The 26,787-nt window shown below is 46.2% G+C and overlaps 1 protein-coding gene across 1 annotated transcript; it reads left to right on the top strand.

The window, feature by feature from the left end:
• Positions 1–1,392: 1,392 nt before the first annotated feature.
• LOC142786398 (uncharacterized) lies at positions 1,393–26,787 on the top strand. Its single transcript, XM_075884082.1, has 4 exons — positions 1,393–1,547; positions 9,593–9,770; positions 11,708–11,797; positions 26,616–26,787. The coding sequence occupies exons 1-4, from the start codon at positions 1,501–1,503 to the stop codon at positions 26,745–26,747; spliced, it is 447 nt and encodes a 148-aa protein (XP_075740197.1). The 5' UTR covers positions 1,393–1,500; the 3' UTR covers positions 26,748–26,787.

The raw sequence follows: 26,787 nt of genomic DNA, 5'->3' as shown, positions 1-26,787 counted from the left end.
CGGTGACGTAATCAGCCGCAGTCTCACCTGGGGCCTGCGTACGTTGACGGAAACGGTGACGCGCTGCAGTGACGTTCAACGTGGTTTTGAAGTGACCTTCCAGCGTCGCGATGGCGCGGTCGAACACATCAGGACTAGGGGACGTCAGTGTACCTGCCGCAGCGCTCGCAGGCACGAGGCACGGGTCGTCAGTAGTCGTCAGAGTCTGGAAGATACGTTGTCCTTCCAAGCCCAAGCAGTTGAGCAGGATCGCCTTCCGACGAATGGCAGGTAGGTCGAAGGCGCCCGAAGCAACCATGTAATTCTTGAAAGCCTGGATCCATTGCTCCCATGGAATGTCCGGGTGTCCAGGTGACGACAGGAACGGAGGTGGCGGCTGTAGCCCCGAAATACTCATCGTAGAAGATGGTAGGCAATAAACGAGGGCACAGATGAGGTTCAGGCCGGTAGCACATGGGCTGGTGAATCCTCGTCGCCAAAATATGTTACATCGTGCATAATGAATAGCACAGCATAAACGGAGACATCTTGTTTATTTCATCTTCTTCCTTCTCCCCCGTGGCGGCCACCGAGCGCGTGCCACCGCACAGCGCTGTAGTCGGTAGCGACGCCTTATACCACAGATGCACCAAGCTTGGCGAACCAGATGGCGACAATTCCTCAACAACCAGCAACCAACGTCGTCTTCCTCTTTCTTGCAGCAAGGCTGTGCCGGCTGTTGTGTATCAATATATTTAAAGCAAACGCATTACTCGGCCATGTTGCAAGCTATGGCTGGTCAGCTGGTGACGTGCTGCAGAACAGCGTTTTGTATTATTAAGTGAGCTTGCTAAGTGGCCACCCATCACAGATGAAATGCCACACGGAGCTTTTCCTAGAAGTGGTAAGTGATCATAGGAATCATGAAGAAACGTGCAAAAAACATGTTTTAAAATACATTGTTCTGGATTTGTACTGAAAACCGTTCAACGGCAGTCAGTGTTTCGAATTGCTTTCCACGCTTGCGTGGGGCATAGAAGTGGTCTCTTTACCTCTCGTCCTACAAAGAAGCAAGTCGGAGAATATACTTGTTCTTGTTCCTCTTGACCACCCATTGTGGGTCATACCAACTGTAGGGGATTGGCCGCTGGCTGACTCTTCCACCATTAGCTGGCAGCTTTCTTTTTCACTCCCTTCTCTCTACGGCAAATAAGCATCGGGCCAATCGCCTGCATAAATATATTTTTGTTGAGTAGCTAATAAATTCTTAGGCACTCTGTATTTTACGCTTCTTATTCGGCTATGACTTGGTTATCGTTCATAAACAGCTCAGCTTTAGCTGTGCTGTACTTGAAAATATTAGGTTTTCTTGCTTTCTGTGTATAAAACACCATAGCACCATGTAGCGGGTGTGTGCCAATGTAGTGAGAATAGTGGCGAAGGCATTGACAGCAACCTCAGTAGCTTCTCGGGAGACGATAGTGTTGAGCCCATCAAACTGAAGGTAGCTCAGAAGCTCATATGGCTCGTTTTTGGTTTCGGCGTCATCGCCGTGCCAACGATGGCGGGTAAGTTCGAGCACTTCCACTGCATGAACATATCCAAATCAGAATCCCTAGTTCGTATAGAGGGCGCCATGCGCCATGTGCTCAATATAAGGTGTGGTTGAACAAAGCTTGGGAGATTCATTCGGACAAACTGCTTCCGAGTCACCGAGGTAGACGCGCCTAACGTCGGTCTGAATGTCACATCGCACATGGTGGCGCATCGTACATGGTGTAAGAAGTGACCACCGTTCGCTCTTGATAGTGGAGCCTTACGCTACGTTTCCTAGGGTAACTCGACCGCAAAAGCTACCGAGCTTCTACTTGAATAACCCAAGTTCATGGTCCACCTGTATTTAGCAGTTCAAAGACTATGCCTACGCAACAGGAATGCACTGATTCGGTAATTGCAGTGACTATAGGCGACGCAGTGGTAGGTAGAAATGGCGGACGAGACAGCGGTGTCCCGAGCGTGCACGTCGGCGTTGCAGAGTGCGATGACGCGTTCAATGGTACATGACTACTGAGAGACCGAACTGCGCCGCAGTTTATCACGGTCTCACAACTTCCTAGCACGACTACATAGTGCCGCCTGCGTCGCTTGAATGACCGAATCTACCGAAAAGGTTTGGGTACGAACGCTTCATTATTGCTTCGGTGTTCAAGCTCGTCGCGTGCTAGCGTCTCCCAACTGGATGGCTGGGGCTCTATTGCACAGCGTCGTGAAAAGCAAGTCCACTTCGTATTTTGTTCACCCGATAAACTAATTTCCCGAAAGTTACCATTTTCACAAGCGGACGCAGCAAGCACGTGAAAGCATTGATACTAATTTCCCGAAAGTTACCATTTTCACAACAGCAGCAAGCACGTGAAAGCATTGATACTTTTTATGCCGCATTGCGAAACATGGCCAAAATATGCAATCACGACTCGGCGTTCATTGAGGATAGGCTTGTTCGAGACTGATTTATCGTTGGCTTGTTGGACAGCAGACTCTCAGAACAACTCTGCCACACTTCCGAGTTGACGCTGGAAAAAGCGCTCCTGCATGCACGGCTACACGAAGACGCCGAAAGAGAAAAACTAGAACGCGAAAACCAGTCATCTCGGCCGAATGCTCCGGATGAGCGAAGCAGGCGCCAGCTCTAAGAAAGTCACGTAGGCGAGCATCAATCAGCATCGAGAGAGACCCCCTTCGTCAACACGACGGATGGATCGTGTCAATTATGCGCACGAGAGGCCCATCAACGAGAATTTTTTCCTGCCAAGAAAGTAGTTTGCGATTTCTGCAATAGGAAGGACATTTAGAAGCAATTCGCTAAGCCAAGCAGCGTTCATTAAGCCGACAGTCACATGCCATCGAGATGCATGCGGCCAGGGCCAGCCGCGAAGCCAATGCCAAGTTCGTTTGGGTTAACATGAACGGCGTTCCGCTGAAGTTCAAGGTCGACACAGGAGCGAAAATTACCGTCGTTCCGAGTACTTTTCGGGTGTACCATCTCGACTCGATAAACTAAAGGGTCATCTCACGGGTCCAGGAAATTAATCCATTGAATATGTCAGGCCAACTCAAAGCTATGTTGGAGCGGAAGAGCTGCACTTGCGTACAATCGGTGTATGCCATGCCTTCGCAGTCTATGCGTTCACTAGGCTACCCTGCTATCCTCGCATTGGGAGTCGTGAAATTCGTCGACGCCACACAGCGACCTGACCAGCCAGCTGACTCTAGAAGCGACACCACCCGTGGCCAGGATATCTCAGATGGACTTGGCACTGTAGGAGAGTAGTACAATATTCGTCTCAAGCCAAATGCCGAGCCATTTGCTCTCAGTGTACCTTGAAAAATTCCGGTTCCTTTGTACGACCAAGTGAAGCAAGAGCTGAACGAGATGAAAAAACAAGGGGTCATCAGGCACATTACAAAGCCGACGCTGTGGTTTGCAGGTCTCGTCACTCTATCGAAACCATCTGGCCGCATCCGAATAGTGTGGACTTCACAAAGCTCAACAAGAAAGTTCTCCGCAAAAGACACGTGCTTCCAACGGTTGAACGGGTGCTCGGGCAACTGGGTGACGCAAAGGACGTATTCTAAAAACTGGAAGTTACTCAGGATTTTACCATGTGCAATCATCTCAAGAATGCGAAAAATACACCGCAGTCTTCACGCCATTTGAATGCTACTGTTATGTCGTCTACCTTTCGGCCTAACCTCGACACCGGAGTATTTTCAGCGAAAAATTGCTCGCATTCTAGAGGGACAACCGAATGTTGTCAACATATTACACGACATCCTGGTTTTTGGAAAAGGCTGCGAAGAGGATGACAAACGACTTGCGGAATTTCTGGAGTGCCTGAGGAGAGCCGAACCTAAACTGAACAGTAAAAGTGTTGTTTCGGTCAGGACAGAGTAGAGTTTCTGGGTGTGGTCATCAACGCAAACGATTTCTCGCCGAGCCCCAGTAAACTCGAAGCCCTGCGCAACTTAGACCCTCCCAAGGACGTTGCTGGTGTTAGACACTTACTCAGTATGGCTAATCATATTGGTCGCTTCCTGCCCTATCTTTCGCAGGCAACCGCCCCTATCCGCACGTTGCTAGGCGAGTTGGATGCATGGGAATGGGGACCACTTCAAGAGATCTCTTTTAATCGTATCAAAGTGATGCTCACGTCAGACCTCTCCGTTGTGAAGAAGTACCATCCCGGTCGCAATACCATTGTATCATGCAACGCAAGCTCATTTGGATTACAAACTGTTCTTCTCCAGGAACAACCATCGGGGGAGTGACGTGCGGTAGCATTTGCATCATGGTCGCTAACTGCAGTGGAGAAACACTACAGCCAAACACAGAAAGAAGCGTTGTCGGTAGCATGGGCAGTGCACCGTTTTTACCAGTACGTGCGGGGCATCAAATTCACGGTGTAGGCAAATCACCAGCCACTGGTGAGATTACTTGGAAACGCTGATCTGGACTCTATGCCTTCACGAATTCAAAGGTTCCGCATCAAACTCATGCGCTACCGATTCAACGTGCTCTACGTTCCGGGCAAACAGCTAGCCACTGCCTATGCTCTTTCAATATATCTGGACGAGAAGCCATCGATTAGTCCGGTGGATGTGGTAGAGAAGTTCATAGAATTTCAAGTTGCAGCGGTCACTGACACGAAGCTGGTTACTGTAGAGGATGTCAGCAGGCACAAATAATTGAACGTGGAATGCGTCCAGCTGATCAAGTATTGTACCCAGGACTGGCCTCGTCGAGACACGCTTCCAGGTCACAATAAGAAGTACTAAAACCACCGAGGAGATGTCTGTTTGTGCAACGGCGTCCTGCTCAAGGGTAACCGCTTTGTCATCCCTGCTTCACTGCAAACGGATACGCTCGAACTTATCCATAAAGGCCACCAAGGTATCAACTGATGCCGGTTGAGAGCACAAGACTCCCTGTGGTGGTACAGGCTTTCGCAGCCAATACAGGACAAAGTGAGTCCCTGTAGGCTGTGCGCAGCTACGAGAGCACAACGAAGTGAGCCATTGATTGTGACGGAAACTCCAACGTAACGATGGCAAGAAGTCGGAATGAACTTATTCACTCACAGGGGACACAACTACCTTCTATTGGGAGGTTATTGTTGTCGCTCCGAGTCACAAGCGTCCGTCTACGTTTTGCGTCGTACATGGTGGCGCATCGTACAGTATTTACCTATACAGAAGGGGCCACTACGAGATTTTTGCGTTCCGGAATTGTGGCAGCCTGGTTGCCATATTTCCATTGAGGTCATTTCGCGGCAGCTAGTCAACTATTGATACTACCAGAGCGCTAGCTACCGCACGCGCCGTGATGCGAGGACATTTATCTAGCAAAGAACAACTTGAGCTGTCTCAGCAAAACAATCTGTCTTAATTTAACGTTTCCTCTTTACACCAAGGGCGTAGTGAAAATCGATTTATATGACCACATTGTTACAGAACAAATATTCGTCGTAATGCCATAGCTAAGAACTCTATGTCAAGGTTGCTATGGATTGCCGACAGCGTCGGTATTGGGGTCGCTGGAGCTAGGCCCACCGTCCCTGCAGCCAAGCGTTCAGTGGAAAACTGCTCTTTGGAATTCCTTTTGATTGCAAAGGAGGGTTGAAAAAATTGCAACATAAGGGTTTACTGGTTTTATCTCAGAGATACTTTTCAAGACATTTATTTTTGTATGGATATACATTCCAAAAAACGTATTGTTCTTCAGGAAGTTGAATTCTTATACATTTGTCTTTTACATAGCGATATTTCGAAGCACACGTGAATTGATTGACGTTGCTTTTGCTCAAGGCCCCCTTTCAAGCCGCTGTTTTATTCTTAGGGGGAAGGGAAGAGTTGTGTGTGTGTGTGTGTGTGTGTGTGTGTGTGTGTGTGTGTGTGTGTGTACACTTTTTGTAAGAGTGAGATTATTTACTTTGTATGTCTTTACTTATATGCTAAAGTGAAATAGGCAGGAGTTTTCAATATCCCATGGTCACCTACTTCCCTTTCGTATGTAAGTTTGTGCTGCTTTGATTGCCCGAACAAACTAATCACAAAGAGAAGTCTTTGCTCCTATGTTACGATTGATGATTGATATGTCAGGTTTAACGTCCCCAAAACCATTATATGATTACGAGAGACGCCGTAGAGGAGGACTCCGGAAACTTCGACCCCCTGGGGTTCCTTAACGTGCACCCATATCTGAGCACATGAGCCTACAACATTTCCGCCTCCATCGGAAATGCAGCCGCCGCAGCCGGGATTTGATCCCGCGATCGGCGGTTCAGCAGCCGAGTACCTTAGCCACTAGGCGACCGCGGCGGGGCTTCTTTGTTACGAGTTATGAATTGCGTAGAGAGATGAAAACTTCAAAAGCATACAAAGCATTGTAGCAATGTTAGCCAAAAAAGCTCTACGACAGAACAAGGACAAAACTTTGGTGCACAATTGCAGCAACCCCTTCTTTCGAACATTTTTTAGCATTTGCGCGCACAGAGTCCACATTAAAAATAATAAGCCCTGAAGTTTATGTTTGAAATTGTAGGTGCGGTTTGTCTGCAAAAAAGGTGGTATACCTTAAATTAGGTGTTACCACATTCACGAAGCTCAATTACCGTGTACGTAATCAAAATGTTTATAAAGCCGCACTTTGGTGCGCAAGTGTCGTTAAACTGGGTACATAGGTTTAGGTGCTAGCACATAAGCGAACCCTCTGTGGCATGCAAGAAGCCGGCGGAGCTTGCACAACCGCATTCAGCATCATGATCTCGTGGCTTTGGCGCCTAAATCTTCGGAGAGAAGAAAATTCGTCTTCGAGTGTATTCACGCACGCAAGATCGCACATCCTTCTGCTCCCAGATGCAATGAGCTTACTGGAAACACTTTAAGGCTTTGAAATCTCGCATGCTCATTTCAACTGCCGCTGGATAGTTCCGTATAATACGTCTTTCTGTTTTATCTTAGAGTAGCGCAATCATTATTGACGCAGCACTACACACTCTGCAGCAGTAGCGCTACTGCTGTTTGACGAGAATCGAGCGACCCTCCTGTTTCTATACGCAGAGGTTTCGGTCAAGCAGTTGCAGTTTTTAAAATAATCCTAAAAGTCTACACAAAGAAAAAATTAGAGGTTAACACACCTTTAATTGCAGAAAACGACGGAGCATGTCATGACTGAAGTTAGGGGCGGAGGAATTGTTACGCTAATAACTAAATGTTACTTGGTTTTATAAAACTGTTACCACCTGGGATTTCTGTGGCACCTGCCGGAACACGCGCTTTTTGGTACGCCATGAAGATCCGCTTTGGCAAATTCGTACAAAACTTTTCTTAGATCATGCCACATGATCACATTATCTAATCACATGATCCCCTATAGACACCGTATCGAGTCTAGTGCTTCTTGTTGCTAGTTGCATTATGCATAATAACACAACCGGAATTTTCTGCATAATAACCAGAAATTTGTAAAACCCGTTGTGGAACGATATTTCTTCATGATGGTGTAGTCGCCCCCTTACTAGTCATGTACAGACCTTTACATTCGTAAGAGTTTCTTGAGCTGCCGTCATTTCAAAACGCATTTCAAGATGAAGCTGATGTCGGTACAAATATAAAGGGCAACGGAAACTTTTGGAACAGATTTATGCGTACATACTTGGAAATTTTTTTTCTGAAACGCCTGCATAGAAACCTGGACACGGTTCTACGAAGTGAACTCTGCAAAAATAAAAAAGCAGAACTGTGCACAGTTCTGCTTTTGAATAGAACGATTTCAATAGTATAGATATGAATAGAACGACCATGGTCGTTCTATTCATATCTTCTTGTTAATATCAGTGTCCTCTATCTGTGTTTTGGGCGTTAAGTGATTCACTGTAATTCGTGGTGCTGCAATTTGTATTTAACTATGCATTTGCGTGTTTCGCTGTGGAGGACTTCATCTACTTTGCTCTTTTCTTAGCGGTTCTTTCTTTCGAACTTTCTGGTTAGCGCCTTCGCTCCGCTGCCCCGGTCTTGCGCTTCCTGCTCTCGAAGGTCGGCATTTGATACCAGACGTCGGCGCTGCGACTCGAGCCTTGCTAAGTTTGCGATGGTTGTGTGACCTGCAAGGCACAGCTGCTTGATACCTTGTTCTCCGGTTCACGTGGCAAGGCTCTGCTTCTCCGTAACGCCGGACGGCCGAGGGTCGACTAACAGCACCGTTGTTAATGCAGACAACAATGGAGAGTAGACACATTGTCCTACCAGAACAGAGGCAGCCATGGCGATCCACATTATCAAGCTTGGTGGGCGTAGCACAACGAGCGCTCACAGAAGAGGAGACCCACACCATACAAGTGCTAAATTTTAACCGGTTTTCATTCGCAGGTATCAAAAGCAAGAAAACTAACGAACAAAGCAACCTCGGCAAAACCCAGAAGAGTAACAAAAGAAACTGCTGCACGCTCTACTGATGGAATGTAGAAGTCGCGGTACGCGCCCTACGAGGGTGATGTGTTTTTGCAATTAGGTTTGATGCATAACGTGGGTGCCGCATTTTCCAAGAAGTGTATCTTATTATGTAATTGTATGCCTTTAGACGGCTGGCTGATGCTTGCATTTCCATATCGATCTGGTATGCCTCCACCACCTCAGGTGCCTTCTTTACTTTAAGACGTAAGATTATGGAAGTTTGACGAAAAACAGGCGCATTATATAGCCACAACTCATGCAGTGCATAACCGAATGAGAATAATGTGCATCTTTCAGTGAACTATGACGCTCACGCAGTCTTACATCGAGGCAACTTACTGTTTCGTTTACGTATACCTTTCCGCAACTAGTGGGCCACTTGTAAGTGGTATACCAGCTACACTCGCTAGGCACAAATTTCATTTTGTACTTCTCTGCACGTGGCTAGCTCGGGTTAATTCTCGGGGTTTTCTTGAAACTGCAGTGCAACTTTTTTCTACTTTACGACGCGACGTGAATACCACGTCAACCTTGAAATTTCTAGGCACTTCTTTCAGGCGGCGATACAACTCATGAACACAAGCCATGGTTGCCACTAGCTTGGTATTAATCTTGTCAATGCCTTTCAGGCACCTAAAACGTTTTCACAAAACAATAGTAAAATTACTGAATTGGGATACACGTATTTTCGATTGGCGACATCACGCTCACTTGCAAGGAGAGAATGCAGGAATTGGATAGAGAAGACTGCAAACATAATGTGGCTATGCCTATTGTTTTTTAGTTTTATTGTTTGTGATTTCTCCGAATAAAGACCACTCTAAATTTAGCGTCTGCCTGGTGTGGTCCTCCCCTTTTCCTTCCACGTTTGTTACGCTACGCCAACCATGTATCCTCACTAACTAGCCCAAGTCGCAGTTCTGATGATCTAGCTATAGCCATAATCACGTGGTATCTCCTCATACAAGTCCGATAGTCGTCAAATAAAGAAATGTAGTGTTGTGGATTCTTTCTTTATGTGCTTGCACCGTTAGCACAGTATTACGTACTTATGAATGGTGAACTTGCTTGAAGAATTGCTGTCATCGCCTACTTATTGCAGGCCCGTCTACGTGCTCGAGCTGAACAGCCCCTCTCCACCGGTGAGAGAACCCCCCTCATTGGACGCGGTGCACTTCGGCAAAAGGCGCCACGTGCAAGGCCGCAGCCCGCTCCTCCTTTCCGTCTTTGTTGCCATCATGGTAGCACTCTCCATTGGCTTCGCCCTGACAGTCATCTTCGTGAGTGCCACTTGAACTGCACACACGCAATTTAATCCTGAGTTTTTGAGGCCTGCATTTCAGCGGGAAGAAAATGAATACGTGTACTTACCTTTCTGCGTCATCCGACGGTCTTCGGCTGGGTCTCCAGCCGCAGCAAAATGTATTTTCTGCCACTGAAGTTTATTTACATATGTGTCGCAGTTACTGCGCTGCACTGAAGTGCTATTGATGCCCCGCACAAATTCGTCGAATTTATTGTCTCTTGGTTTCATTAGGTGTGTCTAACCGAAAAAAAAGGAGCCCATTTAGGCTTTTCTCGAAACAACTTCGCACAAAATTGATATATGAACTTTGCGGTCGAGGGTTTGAACTAACAGAGCAATCGATATAACCGCTTCCTTTTCCGCCTGCTTCAGCAGCCTAGCATGGACGTTTTCTCCGCTTACCTCCGGTCCTCTTCAGTGTGAACAAGCCTTAGGAGTGCAGCAATTATAAAAGCTGTTCACACACTACTATCTGCAGGGGTGGGGGAAAATGACAGAAGAATTAAACAAATTGATGACGTGAAATTATAATACCGCTAATGGTAATTGAATTAATAAAGTAGATAATGTTTGATTCTTATCGAGAAAAGACAGGTGGCTGTACAAAGAGACGACGAATGACTAATTAAGTACACACCTAAATAACACAGTAATCAGTAGCACTGTAGCACAGTAAATAAACTAAAAGTAAGTGAGAATAGCAATTAAAACAATCAAAATGATTCTTTTGAACGAACGCCAAAGAACAAACTCCTGTGATTACCTTTCTTTTCTAAGCATCTTGTTGTCTTTTCGTTTTCGCTAAGCTGTTACTAAAATTGTGGAATAAAAATATGTTGACGTATGGTTGTGCTGCCCATACACGCTCTAATAACATTCAAGTTGACGTGACTGCTAAAGTGATGTATTGTGCTTAACAGGTCCATCACATTCAATGATATCTCGATCTTGTCTTCCCGGTTATTCATTTGGTATTCTTAATCACCACTATATTATTCAAGCATACAATGAAATTGCTGACAGACAGTCGTAGAAGGTTTTAAAAAGCAGCTTTCAAGGGGCACTGAAGAGGAAAACAATTTTCCGCGTATAAGTACAATTTCGCAATCTCGAAAGCACCAATTTCACCGCAACTCGATGCTTGTTTAAGGAGAAATTGCACAAAAATAAAAATGCTGGTGAAGACGCCACTTCTGAATTTCCACACCAAACATCATGACGCATAAATTTTGAAGGCGTCTGCTAGGCCTTGCGTTGCTTTCAATAGATAAAAATGAAGTACCTTACCATCTGTGGGTGCCATAGGGCTAGCATGCGAAATTTCGGAGAATTTCATCGCGCTTTTGCTGCAATAGTATGAAAAGTATATTTTGAAATTTTTGACGTCACGCCCGGGGATTTGGGCACGAAGGCAAAATTGAAACGAACCTTGGTTTTCTACGCCAATAATCGACCTATGACAGTGAAACATACGGCATTAGACTTTTCAGAGTGCAGTGTTTCAATCTGCACGAAGTCAATGTTTCTTTTTAGCGTGACTTTCAGCGCACACAAGGTTTCATACGGATGACAGCATGAGATCACTTACACTCCAAGTGCAGAGTCGTATGCGTATAAATATTTCTTATGCAGGGCGTGGCACGCCCATCAGTCACTTCTCTTAGTAACTTCTGTATGACGATTCTTTTGTCAAACAAATATAGCATGCACCTAATTTTTCATGTATACGTCCTCACTAAAATATACAATTTACACACTGTTTAACTCTGAGTTCTCCTTCGTACCTGCTACACTGTTTTGCAAGCGAAGCTCGCACGCGCGTCGTACCAAAAATAGGCGTGCGATTTGCTTAGCCTAAGCTCAATAGTGACTAATTTTGTGCTTTGTTTTATCATGGGGCCCTGAATAAAGAAAGAGCACACGTCCGTTGCCTCGGTCGAGCCGTTGACAGACTTCGCTGCATACAGGGGCCAACCACTGAACAAGGCGCGGGTACATCAGGTGAGTGCCGTAACAGCTCTTCATCTCACATTCCATTTTCGCGAATGAATGAACCAATAGATGGATGCTATGAGCGTCTCCTAATAACGGAGTGGTGACGTGTGTACCACCAAGATCGCAAGAAAAAAAAAATAACGAAAAGAAAACTTTCTTTTTATGCTGGCCTAATGCTTTATCTACATTGAATTTCTTGAATTATAACGAAGGAAAAATGTCCCGCCACGGTGGTCTAGTGACTAAGGTACTCGGCTGCTGACCCACAGGTCGCGAGTTCTAATCCCGGCTGCGGCGGCTGCATTGCCGATGGAGGCGGAAATGTTGTAGCCCGTGTGCGCAGATTTGGGTGCGCGTTAAAGAACCCTATGTGGTCAAACTTTCCGGAGCCTTTCACAACGCCGTCTCTCATAACCATATGGTGGTTTTGGTACGTTAAACCCCACGTATAAATCTTTCAAAACAAGCAAAAATATAAATTTATGGTGCATCTATTGGTCTCTTCCGGCAGAATGACCTGATTTTCTCACTTTTTCTGTCTGTTATCTTTGCTTTTCTGCCACCAATACTCTAACCGTCTCCTACGTGTTTCTATCGCGGACGTGTTCAGCTTCCCATGGTTGTCCCTAAAGCACAAAACCACATATAGGCCGGTACCCTCACGTATGCCTAGGTGGATATCGTCACATTCAATCAGGAAATGTTCCATCGTTTACCTACATTCCCCACAGCATGCACACTGTTTCTCTTATTTAATGAACCTCGCAATATTACTACGCGTTCTAAGGCAACCTGACCTGGCTTCGAACAGTAAAGCGACTCCCCTTGAATTATTTTAAAACATCTCCCTCCTTATTTCTTTATTTGTCCTTTTGGTAGTTACTGAGAGTCAGCTTCATTTCCATCACTGTCATTCAATAAATCCTCTCCGCCTCTCTGACTTTTCACTTAATGCTCACTGTTGCCATATCGCCCGCACTGCCAGCCGTACACTCTAGGCTGAAGAGGACAAAAGTGGGGTATGTTATTGGTCTTTTACAGAGGACTGTATTGCCTTCCACAGATTTTGAACCAATTTCGGACTAACTGAGGGACATTGCAAGGATTCAACTGTTACCCCCTAACACTTACTTGACCTGGTTAGAATGTTGGTTCTAGTAAAATTTTCTAGCGGAAGTAACAGTTGAACAGTCTGGACCAAAAGAGAGAAATAAATGGTGACTCTGTTCGTGTAGGTTGTATCTTATGCTTATTCCAACTTAATCAGCACTGAAGATGTATATATGACATGAAGGACACGACAGGCAAATTTATACGTTCATACGCTCTACTATTTCAAAGGAAACCACAGCCAGCACTCAGAGCAGTACTCAGAATGTTTGTTTTCGTGGGGGGGGGGGGGGCGCATTTATTATTTTGCGGAGGGCACTCCAATCGGGAGCTTGTTCACGGGAGTTTCTCCAGCAGCTCTTTGGCCTCGGCTGCGATGTCTGTGTGCAGCATGTGAAAAAAAATAGTGTGGTGAACCCAAGCAAACGTGTGTTTAATCTGATTAGGAAGAATGAACATATAACCAATAACTGCGAATCGCTTCAGCACAGCGTCGGTTGGAACCTACTGCTTAACACCGGGACTGCACGTTTAAGCTTTTGCTGGTTAACAATTTGTATGAAGTGATTCAGTGGTATTAGTTTTATCACGCTTGTCATATACTCATGAAGATAATAGCGCGAATCTTCGCGTGAGTTGGTAATCTATTATACCGATAACAGCGCAACGTAAAACAAGGGATATGAAGCAACACACAGCGTTGAACCTACAACTAAAATTCATTTCAAAAAGTAAGCAGAAAATAAACGACATTTAAACAAACGATTCCAATCTAATAGTTGCAAAAGAGAAGAATAAAATTTGATATCATTCCGGGTCATTTTCGGTGGTTACGCATGTTGCACGAACAGTGAACTTATTTTTCCGTCAAAGCAATGGACGAGATGGTCACGCAGTTATTCCGGTGAAACTCGTGCTATTTGAAAAGAGGCATTTGTAATTTACCTGTTGAAACGCGGCAAGCATTTGTCCTCTGCTGCGAGTTACAGGCCGATCGCGTGCACTTACAAGTTGCGTCTGCAAACTCTCGAAAAGGTGATGAACCAATTGTGGACCCACGAGAATGGCGACACCTTTAACGCACCAATAAGTATATGTAATTTATTCACAAAGAAAAGAGACATCTCCATCTTGATTTGTACACTCACCTTGACGGTAATTAGGCATAGTTTTACGTAATTACAGTTCGTCATCGTCATCAGCAGCAGTCTGACTACGACCACTGCAGGACAAAGGCGTCTCCCATGTACCGCCATCAACTCGGGTGCTGTGCTAGCTGCTGCCATTGTATACCCGCAAACTTGCTAATTACATTTGCCCACCTAACCTCCTGTCCTCCCCACAACCACTTGAATTCTCTTGGAATCCAGTCTGCTATCCTTAATGACCAGCGCTTATGACGTGCCCTCCCTATGACGACTTCTTTTTCTTCACTTCGATTATCGTGTTCTCTACACCTATGCATTCCCTTATCCACTCTCCTCTCTTTTTGTTTATTTGGTTAAACCTATCATTTTCTTTTTCATTCGATGTACCGTAGTCCTCAACTTAGGTTGAGCCCTGTAAGTAGTCCTCTAGTTTCTGCTTCGTAGGTAAGTTCCAGTACCATGCAGCTATTATATGGCTTCCTCTTGAGGGATACAGGCAATGTACCATTCATGCTTTGAACATGCCTGTTAAATGTGCTCCACCGCATCCTTATTCTTCTAGTGCCTTCAATCAAGAGATTCTGCTCCGCGGTTACTACCTATCCTAAGTAGACGTAGTCTTTTACGACTCCAATACTGAATACGAGTAAGTACGTAGCACTCCACTCGTCAAACAATTGGAGCACATAGGACTTAAAGAAACCTTGTGGCTCGTCTTGCGAGTATTCATACTGCCACTTTGTCGAGTATATATATAATTCGTATATACTTATATACTTCGTATATAATTCGTACGCAAGGTGACCAGTTTTTGTAACACAATCTGTCCACCATCGTTCAGCAGATCTGACGTAACGTGATCCTCACCAGCAGCTTTGGCTCTTTGCATTCCCTATGTTCGCAAAGAAAAGAAATAAACGTGTACAAGCTAGTACGGCGAGATAAGAAAAAAAAGTTGGAAACAAGAAACGTTGTTCGGTCTGGTTTCTTTGTCGGTCGAAAGTTTTCCTTTACATCGTGGTGCCGAAACTCTCGTGCGGACACATCTCATTCATCGCACGACACAAAGGGACCTTTTGCTCGACCACGTCGTTTTGCGGGCGGCGAGGACTGCAACGGATCGTTCCTGATCGGCGTAGACCAGACTAGACTTCAACACCGGATCTGGTGGATCGCCTCAAGACCAAGCGCTCCGCTCGACGAGCCCAGAACACCAAGCTCCTGCAAGAAGCAAGGTCACTGCTAAGTGACCCTACCACGAACAAGCCCAAGCTCACAGGTATTCATGACCGTTTGTCAGCAAGCAACAACGAGCTCTCGAAGGTCAATGATGCGCTCGAGGAGCACCTAGTGGACGAGGAGCTCGAAGGGAAGCATGTTGTGGCAGCAGAGTATAACGACAAAGCTATAAGCATACTCGCTGAGGGTCGCTGCAAGATAGACGGTTTTCGACACGGAGACAGCACAGCAGCGGCTGCTCCTCAGAACGCAAAGCCATCACCTTCTGACGTGCCGACCGCAATTGGCCCAATTTGGCATGCCAACATTTAGAGGAGATATACATGAATGGTCGGCTTTCTGGGAGCAGTTTGAGCAAACTGTTCACCTGAACAACGCTTTGTCAACAACGACGAAGTTCTATCTACATCATTACCTTGCGGGTGAAGCAGCAGCTGCGATATGTGGTTTCCCGACTTCCGAAGCCTGTTATGCAGACGCCATCGAGTTATTGAAGGAACGCTTCGGAGATCGAAAACGGACTGAGCAACACCACCTATCCGCGCTTCGCAATCTACCTCAAATCAAGTAGGTTAGCGACATCCGCGGCCTTGGGCGACTTTACGATGCTGTGCAGCTGAATATTCGTTGGCTAACTGCGCTAAATGTTCCTACGCTTAGCTTTTTCGCTATGCTGATTGACATATTACAAAATGCCCTACCGTACGACATCATTTTGGCCTATACACGTGCAAAGCGCAGTCAGGCACTAAGAGAAAACGGGTCTGCTGCCAGCGTCTTTGAGCCTAGCGTGGCAGCTACTACATCTGATGCGGATTTAAATGAGCTGCTCACCTATGCACGTATAGAGCTAGAAAGCCGGGAGCAGTGCAAGCCCTTTGATGGCCAACTGCTGGATGGCCGTGCACAGAGGACTCGAAGCGGCAGCACCAGCACGGCTTCTGTGCTACAAAACACATCGAGCAGCTGGGGCGAGTGTTTTTTCTGCAAGTCGAAGAAACATGCCACCCACGCTTGTGACGCGAACCTTGCCATCGATTCGAAGAAAGGAATGCTTGCGAAAGACAACCGCTGCTATCGATGCACGTCCCTAGGACTTCAGGCATGTTTGTGCCGTGTCAAACTCACCGGCTCGAGTTGCCACGGGAGGCACGCATCAAGTGTGTGCGACCCACACTATACATCGAACCAACGAACAACACCTTCTCGTCCAGTTGACGCCTCTGGCAGCACAGTCGGAGTAGTGTCGTCACAATCAGTTATGCTGTGTAACCAGAATTAACTGAGTGGGAGCACAACAAATCACAGTGAAGTATATCTACAAAGTTTTCGCGCCTTTGTCATCAAAAACGGCAACACAAGGTATGTCTCAAGGACTCTCGATGGAGGGAGCCAGCGATCCTTCGTCACAGAAGATCTCGCCAAGACATTACACTTACAGGTGCTGGAAGAAACACAAATTGCGATGATTACATTTGGCTGTTCATCACCAAGTGCTGTTGAAAAACAGCAAGTGGTAGGATTTCCTCTGCGTAGCCAACACGGTTCTGACACCTGCACGTTGCGCGCAATTGTTGTTCCAGTTATCTCTCACAATATTGCTTCCCCGAAAGTTGACAGCCATTTCCTTCAGAACCTGCGTCATTGCGGACGAAAAGAAGTTTGTTGCGGAAACGGAAAATAGCCTGAGCTTGTTGATCGGTGCTGATCACCTTTGGCAAATCATGTCGGGACGTATCGTCAAAAGTGCAGAAGTTCCAGGACTGGTAGCAATCGATACAGTTTTTGTATGGACAATACAAGGACCCAATCACCAAAAACTAATTCTTGACTGCAGCTTTAGCCTAATAGTCTGCATTCTGAAAGTGCAAACAATTTGGTGATGACAAACCAACCCCGCAGATCTTGCGATCTTTTTGGCAACTAGAAGCAATGGGCATCGCAGATTCAACGGAATCTTCCTCCCACGAGTCCGTTGCACTATTTCATGAAACCATTAGCAAGAAAAGCGACAGAGATAGTGTGGCGTTGCCTTGGAAGGAAGGTAAGAAACCGCTTCTATGGAACAACCGGGAAATTGTGATATCGCGTCTACAAAGATTAACACGGAGGCTATCAACGATGGAAGGAATGTTGCAGCGATACGACACAGTAATCCGGCAATATCTCGAGTTGGGTCACGCGGAAGTGGTGCCTAAGGATACTCCTAGGGATCGAGATCACACTATTATATGCCACATATGGAAGTAATAAGAGAGGAATCGGTAACTACCAAACTGCGTGCTGTGTTCGACGCATCGTCACACACCAATTGTGTACTATCCATTAACGACTGCTTGGATAAAGGAGTGAACCTCAATCCAGAATTGCTGCATGTCCTGCTTCGCTTTCGGTGGTACCCTGTCACAATAAATTCCGACATCGAAAAGGCATTCATACAAATTGAAATACAGGAGACTGACCCAGATGCATTCCGGTTTTTCTGGTTTGACTCTATTTCCGTAAGCCAACACCGTAATCTCGTCGAATGGCGCATGCCATGGGTGCCGCTTGGATCAACGTCAAGCCCTTTCTTGCTCATGGCGACTATTCACTACCACTTAGATAATGCATGTGAACACAAAGAGTTCGCTTTTACATTAAAGAAGGCATTTTATGTCGACGATTTATTGGTGGGTGCGGACACATTCCATGAAGGTTGGTGCATCTATGAGCAGTCGAAAGCAATTATAAAAGATGCTGGCATGAAGCTCAGAAAGTGGAAGACCAATGGCCATCAGCTGCAGAACATTTTTGACAACCAGGAGCAGCAAGGAGAAGGAGCATCCGGAGAAGCAGCTGCGGTCTTGGGAATGCAAAGGAATATAGAAAATGATTACTTCAAATTTTCTTCCAAGTCTGTGTCCCAGTACTTAGTGGCTGCCCAGCTAGACACGAAAAATACCCTACTGAAGGTTGCTTCTCGAATTTATGACCTGTTTGGCCTTCTATCGCCATTCACCATCACTGCGAAACTTTTGTTTCAACGCCTTTGGGTTTTAGGCCATTCCTGGGATGAAGAATTGCCCGCGGAGATCAAGACGCACTTGATAGCCTGGTGTGCAGATTTATAACAGCTCGGTCACACAAAGATTCCGTGTTGCGTGAGAGACGGACTGCATGGAGCACTTGAAGAGGCTGAACTGCATATATTCGTCGAGGCCAGCCTGAAGGTTTATGGAGCGTGTGCCTATTTCACAGCATTTGATGAAGGTGGGAACTAAGCTACCTCACTGATAGTAGCGAAGTCAAGAGCGGCACCTATTAAGACATTAGCGCTTCCAAAGCTCGAGCTTATGGCCGCGGTAGTAGAAGCCAGGTTGCTAAAATACAATTGCTCCTCGTGGGATTTCAAGCATTTCCATTGCGTCACGTCGACTAACTTCATGATCACACTGAGCTGGATCCACGGAAACCATAGCAAGTGGAGTCAGTTTGTAAAGCACAGAGTGACTGAAATAACGCAAGTTACTGAAACAGCGTTATGGCGCTACTGCCCTGGCGAGGACAACCCGGTGGATGTACAGACTAGAGGCATACAGATAAGGACTCTACGTGCATGTCGCTATTGTTGGTATGGACCTGAATGGTTGTTACAGCCAAAATCATCCTGGCCTCCAGAACTTAACCAGCACACACCGATAAAATAAGAGGCAGAGTTTGAGACGCAGCATGTGTTTCTTCAAGCGTCGTCCAGAAGCGTACACCCGGTGATCGATATAAGGAACCATAGAGACCTGCAGAAGCCGTCACCGCCTGGGTCTTTCGCTTTGAGGATCGATGCCGTGGACTTCACTTCGCTCAGCGAAACAACTTTGGCACAGGCGCTAAGGAAGTCTGAATTGTTTTGGGTCCGATATGTTCGGCTGAAAGTATTCGCGAAGGACGTTGAAAAACTGCAGCTTGGACACACCCTCCCCAAACAGTCTGTGCTTGTTGGGTGTAAGCTCAAGACGAAAAGTTTGTCAGAAAAATTGCCCGCAGCTTCCCTCGGGGGAACACTGAGGAGGATGCGGACCATATAATTGGTTAACGGGGTGTTAAAGTGCGACTTACTTGGGTCGGTGGCTAAATTGGTTAACGTGGTTGTAGGAGGGGGTGTTAAATGAGTGAACACGTACACACGTATGCGAAAGGGCGGCGCTGGTCGAAGGGACGTCGATCATTGTGTTTGTGGATTCGTTGGAATTCATTTCACCGCGACCTTGGACGTCGACGCGCCGTACAAACCAACCGACGAGCGGCAACTGAGCGAGCGAGCGCCGACCTTGAGTATATATACAGCACGACGGCGCATGCATTGTCAGCTGTTGAATGTTCTCGAAGCGCGACGCCACATGCGCGTCCACTGGAGAATCAGGAGAATTGTAGATGTCGAACGCGGTGTGTAGAGGAGGAAGGGTGCACAGATGGTGGAGGAGTGAAGCGCGCGCGGTGTGTAGAGGTGGAAGGGATGCACAGATGGTGGAAGAGTGGGCGACGGCGCGACGGCGCATGCGCGCGCGTCAGCTGTCGAATGTTTGAGAAGCGGTGCGGACGGCGCGGACGGCGTGGACGGCGCACTACAAGGCGCGAGTATAAGATGCTCCGCATCTAAAAACCGTTACAGAAATTGTAGTTGCTGGAATTGAGCAATGCTACTGGGGGCGGGAGTATGTTGAAAAAGAAAAGAAATAAAGTTGTGTAGGTTAGCACGGCGAGAGAAGAAATGAAGTTCGAGACAAGAATCGGCATTCGGTCTGGTTTCTTCGCCGATCGAGAGCTTTCCTTTACACCCTTCAAGGCTTTCCCGACTTCTGTCATTACTGGTGGGATTTCATCTGGGGTACTCCTAGTTTTTACGTTATGGTTGTGGTTGTCGTGGCTACTGTACATATCTCTGGAAAAACTTCTCCACTGCTTTAGTAACTATCCTATCCATATGGGTAGATACTTTGCCTTCGTTGTTCCTTAGTGCACACATCTGGTTTTTGCCTATCCCAAGTTTATCTTTCACCGCTGTAACGCTTCCTCCGCTCTTTAGAGCATGTTCTATCCTCTCCATGTTATACCTTCTTACATCGTATAACTTCCGCTGCTTATTACTCAACTTTGAAATCGCTGCCACTTCTACTGTATCTGTTGTGTTTGAGGCTTCCATGCTTCCAAGTTTCTTAATGAGCTTCCTCGTCTTCTGGGAGACCTTGCTAGTGCCCTGTTTAACTAACATACCTTCAACCTCCACTGCGCACTACGTCAAGTTACTCGTCGGATTCATTGCGTCAACGCTAAGGCCTGTTTCTTCGGCCAGAACTATTCGTACCTCGCATTCGAAATCTCTAAAACAAGTGCTTCAAAACAACGAATTTACTTCGTTGTTCTCTCATAACTACTTTCAAATCTCATAACTACTTTCAGGTCTCACAACTACATTTAAATAGACCCTAATTGTCATAAATTCGCGATTGTGGTTGCAGTGCTGCTTATCGAATTTTATAAACATTACATATGTCCTCGAAGGTGGCGTCAAGTAGTATGGGTGCGCTTTACGTCAGCTGCTACCTTTTTCGATATTTTAAGTGAGAACTCTGCTCACTGCTGATGACTTTTACGCCAACGGATGCACAAGACCAAGATGAACCCAGGGATACCCACGTTTAATCAGTGAGTGCCTTTTTCGTCGGTTTTTTGAGCTGCTGCTCTTCCGATACTGCTGAGCTCCTCTACGCCTGACAGCAGGTAGGCCTAGCCAGCGTTCACCGGGCAGGGTCGGTCCCGCATACCGCCGACCCCATCATGGCAGAGCGTGTGGTTGCATTGCTAGGAGAGGATCTTCCTCCGGACGAATTTACGAAGTATGCTGCCTCAAGCCACTATTCTTTAACAAACATCCTGCGCTTGGACTGGTGGCGCTATCCAGGCGATTGTACACACACTAGAATTACTGTTTATGCTTGGTTCATAGCTTTTTACCATGTGTTAACGATTTTAATGCGTTAGCAAATATATGGAGGCTCTCGGCTGGATTTTGCCGCCGGCGTCGGCGTCGACGTCAGCGTCGATTTCATATACCGTATTTATATATATATATATATGAAAACGCAAGACAGAAAAAAGTACAGAAAAAAAGCATTTCGGCACACGGAATAGAACGTAGGACCTCTTCGTCGTGAAATCGAGGTGTTAAACTGTTCCGCCCCGGAGAACATACTTCACCAATCAAACAACAGCAAGCCATTTATACCTACAACTTACCGCTGCTGTGTTTTCGACATTACCGAAAAGCTGGCGCGATAAGCGCACGTCACCACATCGTGCAGCGGCACCCGCTCTAATCTCCTACGCATACTTTTCCCGGCTTAGAGAACGGGAGCTACGCTCCCTCACGCGCCCTCATCTCGCGCTGGCGAGGAGGGGAGGATCGTACGCCTTGACTGGCTTCGGGCTTTATGTGGAACAATTCTGCTGTAGTTACCGGGCACACAAATCTCACTGCAGTGATTGCAGTCTCCGATCGCGAAAAGCGCGCGCATTTCAGACTCAGCAAAGTAACTAACAAATAAGACGCTTATTCGCGTACATCCTTACCTCTGAGTACGTTTTGTGCGTAATTTATGCGCGCGAAACGCGAGGCACGTTCCGATCTGCTTTCCATTCTGCGCGTGACCTTTCATATTGTTGCTGTAGCGTTCATTGCTTCGCCTTTGCGGCAAAGCCGTGACTTTTTAAAGGGCGCGCGCGTCCCTAGGTCGAAGTGCACTTGAGCCGCGTGTGGGCGTGGCGTTGACATTCGAAACCACGCGCGCCCGGGAAAAAGCGATCTCGCTCGATGCCGATGCTTCAACAAGCAACGCGTGGTAAGGAAAGAGTCATGCGAGTAGAAAAGTATCTGTCATGCCCGCTCTGCTCATGTGTGATGGCTTCCTGAGCCTACAAGTTGTTGCTTCAAGCGAAAAACTCAGAGGCTCTGCAGTCCCGGTGCTAAGTGGGTGCTAGCAAATAACGTACATGTGGTTTATTATCTATTTCTTCCTCTAACCTATAACGCAACAAAAAAATATATTACGTCTATTTCAGGTAAAAAGAAAACACCCAGAGTGCAACAATCCCGACAGCCCATCCAGTAATTGTCCCCCAATCTGCGAAGCGCCCGAAGTTCAAGAACCACTTGCGTCTTTACCGAGCAAACAGCAGTACCAGGACAAGTCTCTGCCTCTGAAGAAGAGATAACACACTTAAAGAAGAAAATCACGACTTCGCAGCAAACTGAATGAACGCTTGCTAAGAGAAATGAGACAGCACAAAAAAATCATCAGAGAAAAAAGAGAGCGCAAGCTTCTCTCAGTAAAAGGCTCGCGTGTCTTTGCGTCTGCCTTTTCAAGCGACATTCAACAGCTTCTTTGCAGAGCTTGTCACGAACAGAAAGGCAAGTACCCGCCAGAGCTCCGTGCGTTCGCGTTGGCATTACCATTTTTATTCAACGACTGCTTATGAGTATGTCCGTTTAAAATTCAATTGCGCCCTTCCGTCACAGCGCACACTTCAGGATTGGTAACGATCAATCGACAGAGCTCCTAGCTTCATGGCTGAAGCATTTTTTTGCCTCGAAAAGTTTTCACAGTCGCGGAACGAACCTCTGTACTGCTCATTAGTCGTCGATGATATGGCCATAAAGAAACCTGTAGAAATTGTCAGTGAAAAAGTAATGGGGGGACTTTAGAACAGTCCAAGATGAGGAATGAAATACTGAAGCTAGAAAAGCGTGTTTGTTCATGATTGCTGATGTAAACATCAGACTGAAAATGCCAGTTGCGTGCTTCTTAATTGACTTACTCACTGGTGCAGAAAGGGCGCAGCTGACCTAGCAATGTATCGAGAAACTTGCGTCAGTGCGGGCCTAAGCAGTCTCTCTTACGTTTGATGGGGCCTCGTCAAACTTTACTATGGCTAGATGTGTAGGTGCTCAGCTTCAACCAAACTGCGACTTTATCAGAAGCTTTGCCAACCCAGCTGATAAAGCTAAAAATGGTCACAATATTTTAGATGCCTGCCATATGACTAAGCTTGTGCGCAACTGGTTGGCAACCGTGAGCCACCTTGTTGACATTGAAAGAAAGCATGTGAATTGGGGTTATGTACTGGCATTAGAAGCACTTCAACGTGAAGAAAGATTGCGTCTTGGCAACATGCTTACGAAGGTCCACGTTCATTGAGAAAAGCAAAAAATGAAGGTACTATATATGCTGTACAAGCTCTGAGTGAGTGCCTCAGTTGGGGACGCTTTAGACTTCTGCGGACAAGAGCTCAAGCTTGCACAAATCGAGGGGGCCAGCGCAACATTCACGTTTATTAGAACTTTTGATCGCTTGTTTGACATCTTGCACTCCAGAAACCCACTGGCAAGGTCGTACAAAGCACCCCTTCAGAAGGAGAACGAAGCATGCTGGAATTCTTTTTTTTTTCTGAGACTCGAGCGTACATAAATGGGCTGAAAGATCCGGCAGGACGTGAAGCGACAGAAGTACTGAAAAAATGGATTCATTGGTTTTTTGATATGCATGAAAACCACGGAAAGAATGTTTGACGAACTTGTCGGCCACGGTCAGCTGAAATACTTGCTGACACATTGCCTCAGTCAAGACCATGCTGAAAACTTATTTGGGTCAATACGTGGACGAGGCGGTCATAACAACAATTCAACAGCTTCGCAGTTTATGGCTTCATGCAACCATCTATTGATTCAGACGGAAGTCACGTCTTCAAATTCTGGAAGCTGCTCCCAAGACATTGTCTCTGTATTGAATGCAGCGACTCCAGCAGCCATGATAGATGCAAGAAGCGATCTCACTGACATGCGCAGGGCGTCAGTCCTGCATCCCGATGACCATGACTATACGCGTCACATCCACTGGCCCGAAAGCCTGTCTGCTTTGGTCAGTTCCGTGATGCCATACATAGCAGGCTTCAGTCTTCGAAAAGCTCAAACTATGACTACGTGTGAAGAGTGCATAGCAGCCATGAACTGAGATGAGTTGGAACCTTTATTTAAATGCAAGAGCCGAGGTGGTCTAGTTTCACCATCGCGAGACGTCATTGGGCTCTGTGAAGAAGTTGAGAAAGGACTGAGGCGGCTACAGCCTGAATGTGATGCTATCACAACAGTGAAGTCACGAGCAAAACATCCTGGAAACTTCCAAATTTCATTTTGGAAGTTCTGGGAACTTCTTCTGGTAAAAACTGGTTCCAGAAACTAGAGCAGCCCATTCAATACTCCGACTTGCTAGTTAATCACGTTTACAGTTTGTGCAAGCAAATCGCTGAACAATAAAGTTGAGAATTTACCACATGACGAAAAAAAGAAACTGAGAATCGGTCAAAAATAAGGTGAGACCACTTTTGACAAGGGCAATAATTTTTAAACACCAGTAGGAAGCCTATGTTTCTGACGATGCATTGGATTCAAGCTTCGCTGTTTCATGCCTGTGCACTTTAATTGAGTTCTATACATGTCACTTGGCTGCGTACAAGTTGCAATAAACATTTGCAACAAGAACTACTTCTTTTAGCTGCTTTATGAACACATGAGTCACTTCACCCGCAGTGCGACGAAGCATGAATGCGGCAGCGCTCAGCTCCTTTCTGCCACTGGCAACATGGCCGCCGCGCGCTCGTCGCGGGTTTACTCTCTTCCATATTGGCGCATAGGCCGCTTCCACTTCACCAAGTTCTGTGTGTATCCTCCTTGGATTATACCAATGTCTCCTTTACCAGATGCCCTCCGCGTGGGTCTGCAAAACCTGTTCCACACCCTCTCCCACTTTTTTTTTCTCCGCGGAAAGGACACCAGCGCCGCGTGTGGTGAATGGCTGCAAGAGAGGTCACATAATGCTGATTTTGCGATTGCCGTCACACTTGTTACCGTCTTGAAGGTGAGACAACGGAGGAATGGGTAAGGCAACGAGAGTCGCTTAACGGATTTTCAGCGAACTACACTAAGTGAAGAAACCGCTGCCGCAATGGCAAAGCAAGTGACGCGACGGGCATCTAGTAAATCAGGCATTGGTTTGACCATGGTTTTTATGGTTGCCTTAAAATGACTCCTATAATTTTGAGCCCCTTTTTATCTCGCTACACGATGGAAAGCTTTCCGTAAATCATCTGCAATTGGTGCAGTCGTGGTAGTAGTAGCGCATTGAGTTCCCAACGTTAAGCCTAACTGTAGGCTTCATGCGCCGACACTTGTCTTCGAGAGTTGTCAAAACTGTTGATGGTTTGCTTTATTTAACACTGGGGCTACTTGCACTCTTACAACGCCGTGATCTTTTTTGTGTGGTGATGTTTAACCAGGCTTGCCATAGAGGCAACAACTTTTTCCGAATACGCCCAGTGGTTTTATTAGTTCCGTCGTCTGTTTGCTAAGTGTCTATGGAAAAAGCAAAAGTCAAGCTCCCCTTTCCTGATAATGTATAAATACTCGGGGTTTGAGTATAAGTATAAATACTCGCGGAAAATATCATATGCTACGATGATGTTTTCTTCGGCTTGCGGAGAAGGTGCCATTGGCATGGGTTTTGTGGCTACATAAAAAGAGAGGAAAGAGCATATCACCTTAGACATCTTCGCATGTTTTTCCTTGTATGTACGTCACATGCGATGCGGCAATAGCATACGCTAAAAGTGGCCCGTTGAATAAAATGGGAAGTGATGTGCTTAAAGTGTAAAGAAGATTGCAGGTATAGTAAGCAGTCACCTGAAAAAAACAAAAGAAACTAATAAAACATGCGAACATGGGCCTCGCCGTTAATCTGAAAGGGTCAGATGAGTGCTTTGCAGAGACAACCGATTTTAATGCGCTCTAACACTGAGTATTACTGAAAAACTCGAGCTGCGTCGATAAGTGCATTCTTCCTGAAGAGAATCGTAATTCTCCCTTTCATCTTTCCACTAGTGCTACTAACTAGTCCGGAACTAACAGGCAATAGTGCCACACTTGACAGAATGATCAATATTTAGACAGAGAGAACTATCGCACTTATAAAAGATACGTTCAAGCAAACTGTTTATATTTAACGTATTTGTTACAGAATACATTTAACGGAGTTAACAATACGAGATAGTTTCATAGAGCTTACGCTTTTTCCGTACATGCGGTAACTGTTTAATCATTACCGACGAGAGAACTTTCAACTGCAATAATTTTGTCTTCTTGCCTATATAGCGTGCATTGTTTTTTCGTACTTTATTTTTAAGATTGTTTTGCATTGTCACTTTCATTCGCCTATCCCCTCTTTTCTGGTCGCAACTCGCAGCTGACCGAACCTCGGACGAAGCTGAAGACATCTCCCGGTGTAAGCCGTGTAACTGTCGAAAAGCACACGACCACTACAAGTGGCAGCTCTACCCGTTCTTCGCATACCGAGCTGCCCAGAACCACACAATAATCACTCGAAGGGGGCAACGCTGTTTGGAGTGTTTGTTAAA

This window comes from Rhipicephalus microplus, unplaced genomic scaffold (genome assembly GCF_043290135.1).
Source record: "Rhipicephalus microplus isolate Deutch F79 unplaced genomic scaffold, USDA_Rmic scaffold_23, whole genome shotgun sequence".
Taxonomy (NCBI): Eukaryota; Metazoa; Arthropoda; class Arachnida; order Ixodida; family Ixodidae; genus Rhipicephalus; species Rhipicephalus microplus.
This window is presented reverse-complemented; position numbering and strand designations above follow the sequence as displayed.

Bases quoted from the DNA above. Each gene is read 5' to 3' on its own strand.
- LOC142786398 (XM_075884082.1), top strand. From the start codon at position 1,501: ATGGCTCGTTTTTGGTTTCGGCGTCATCGCCGTGCCAACGATGGCGG. The intron at 1,548-9,592 runs GTAAGTTCGAGC...TACTTATTGCAG, and splicing joins CGCCGTGCCAACGATGGCGG to GCCCGTCTACGTGCTCGAGC. The intron at 11,798-26,615 runs GTGAGTGCCGTA...CGCAACTCGCAG, and splicing joins ACAAGGCGCGGGTACATCAG to CTGACCGAACCTCGGACGAA.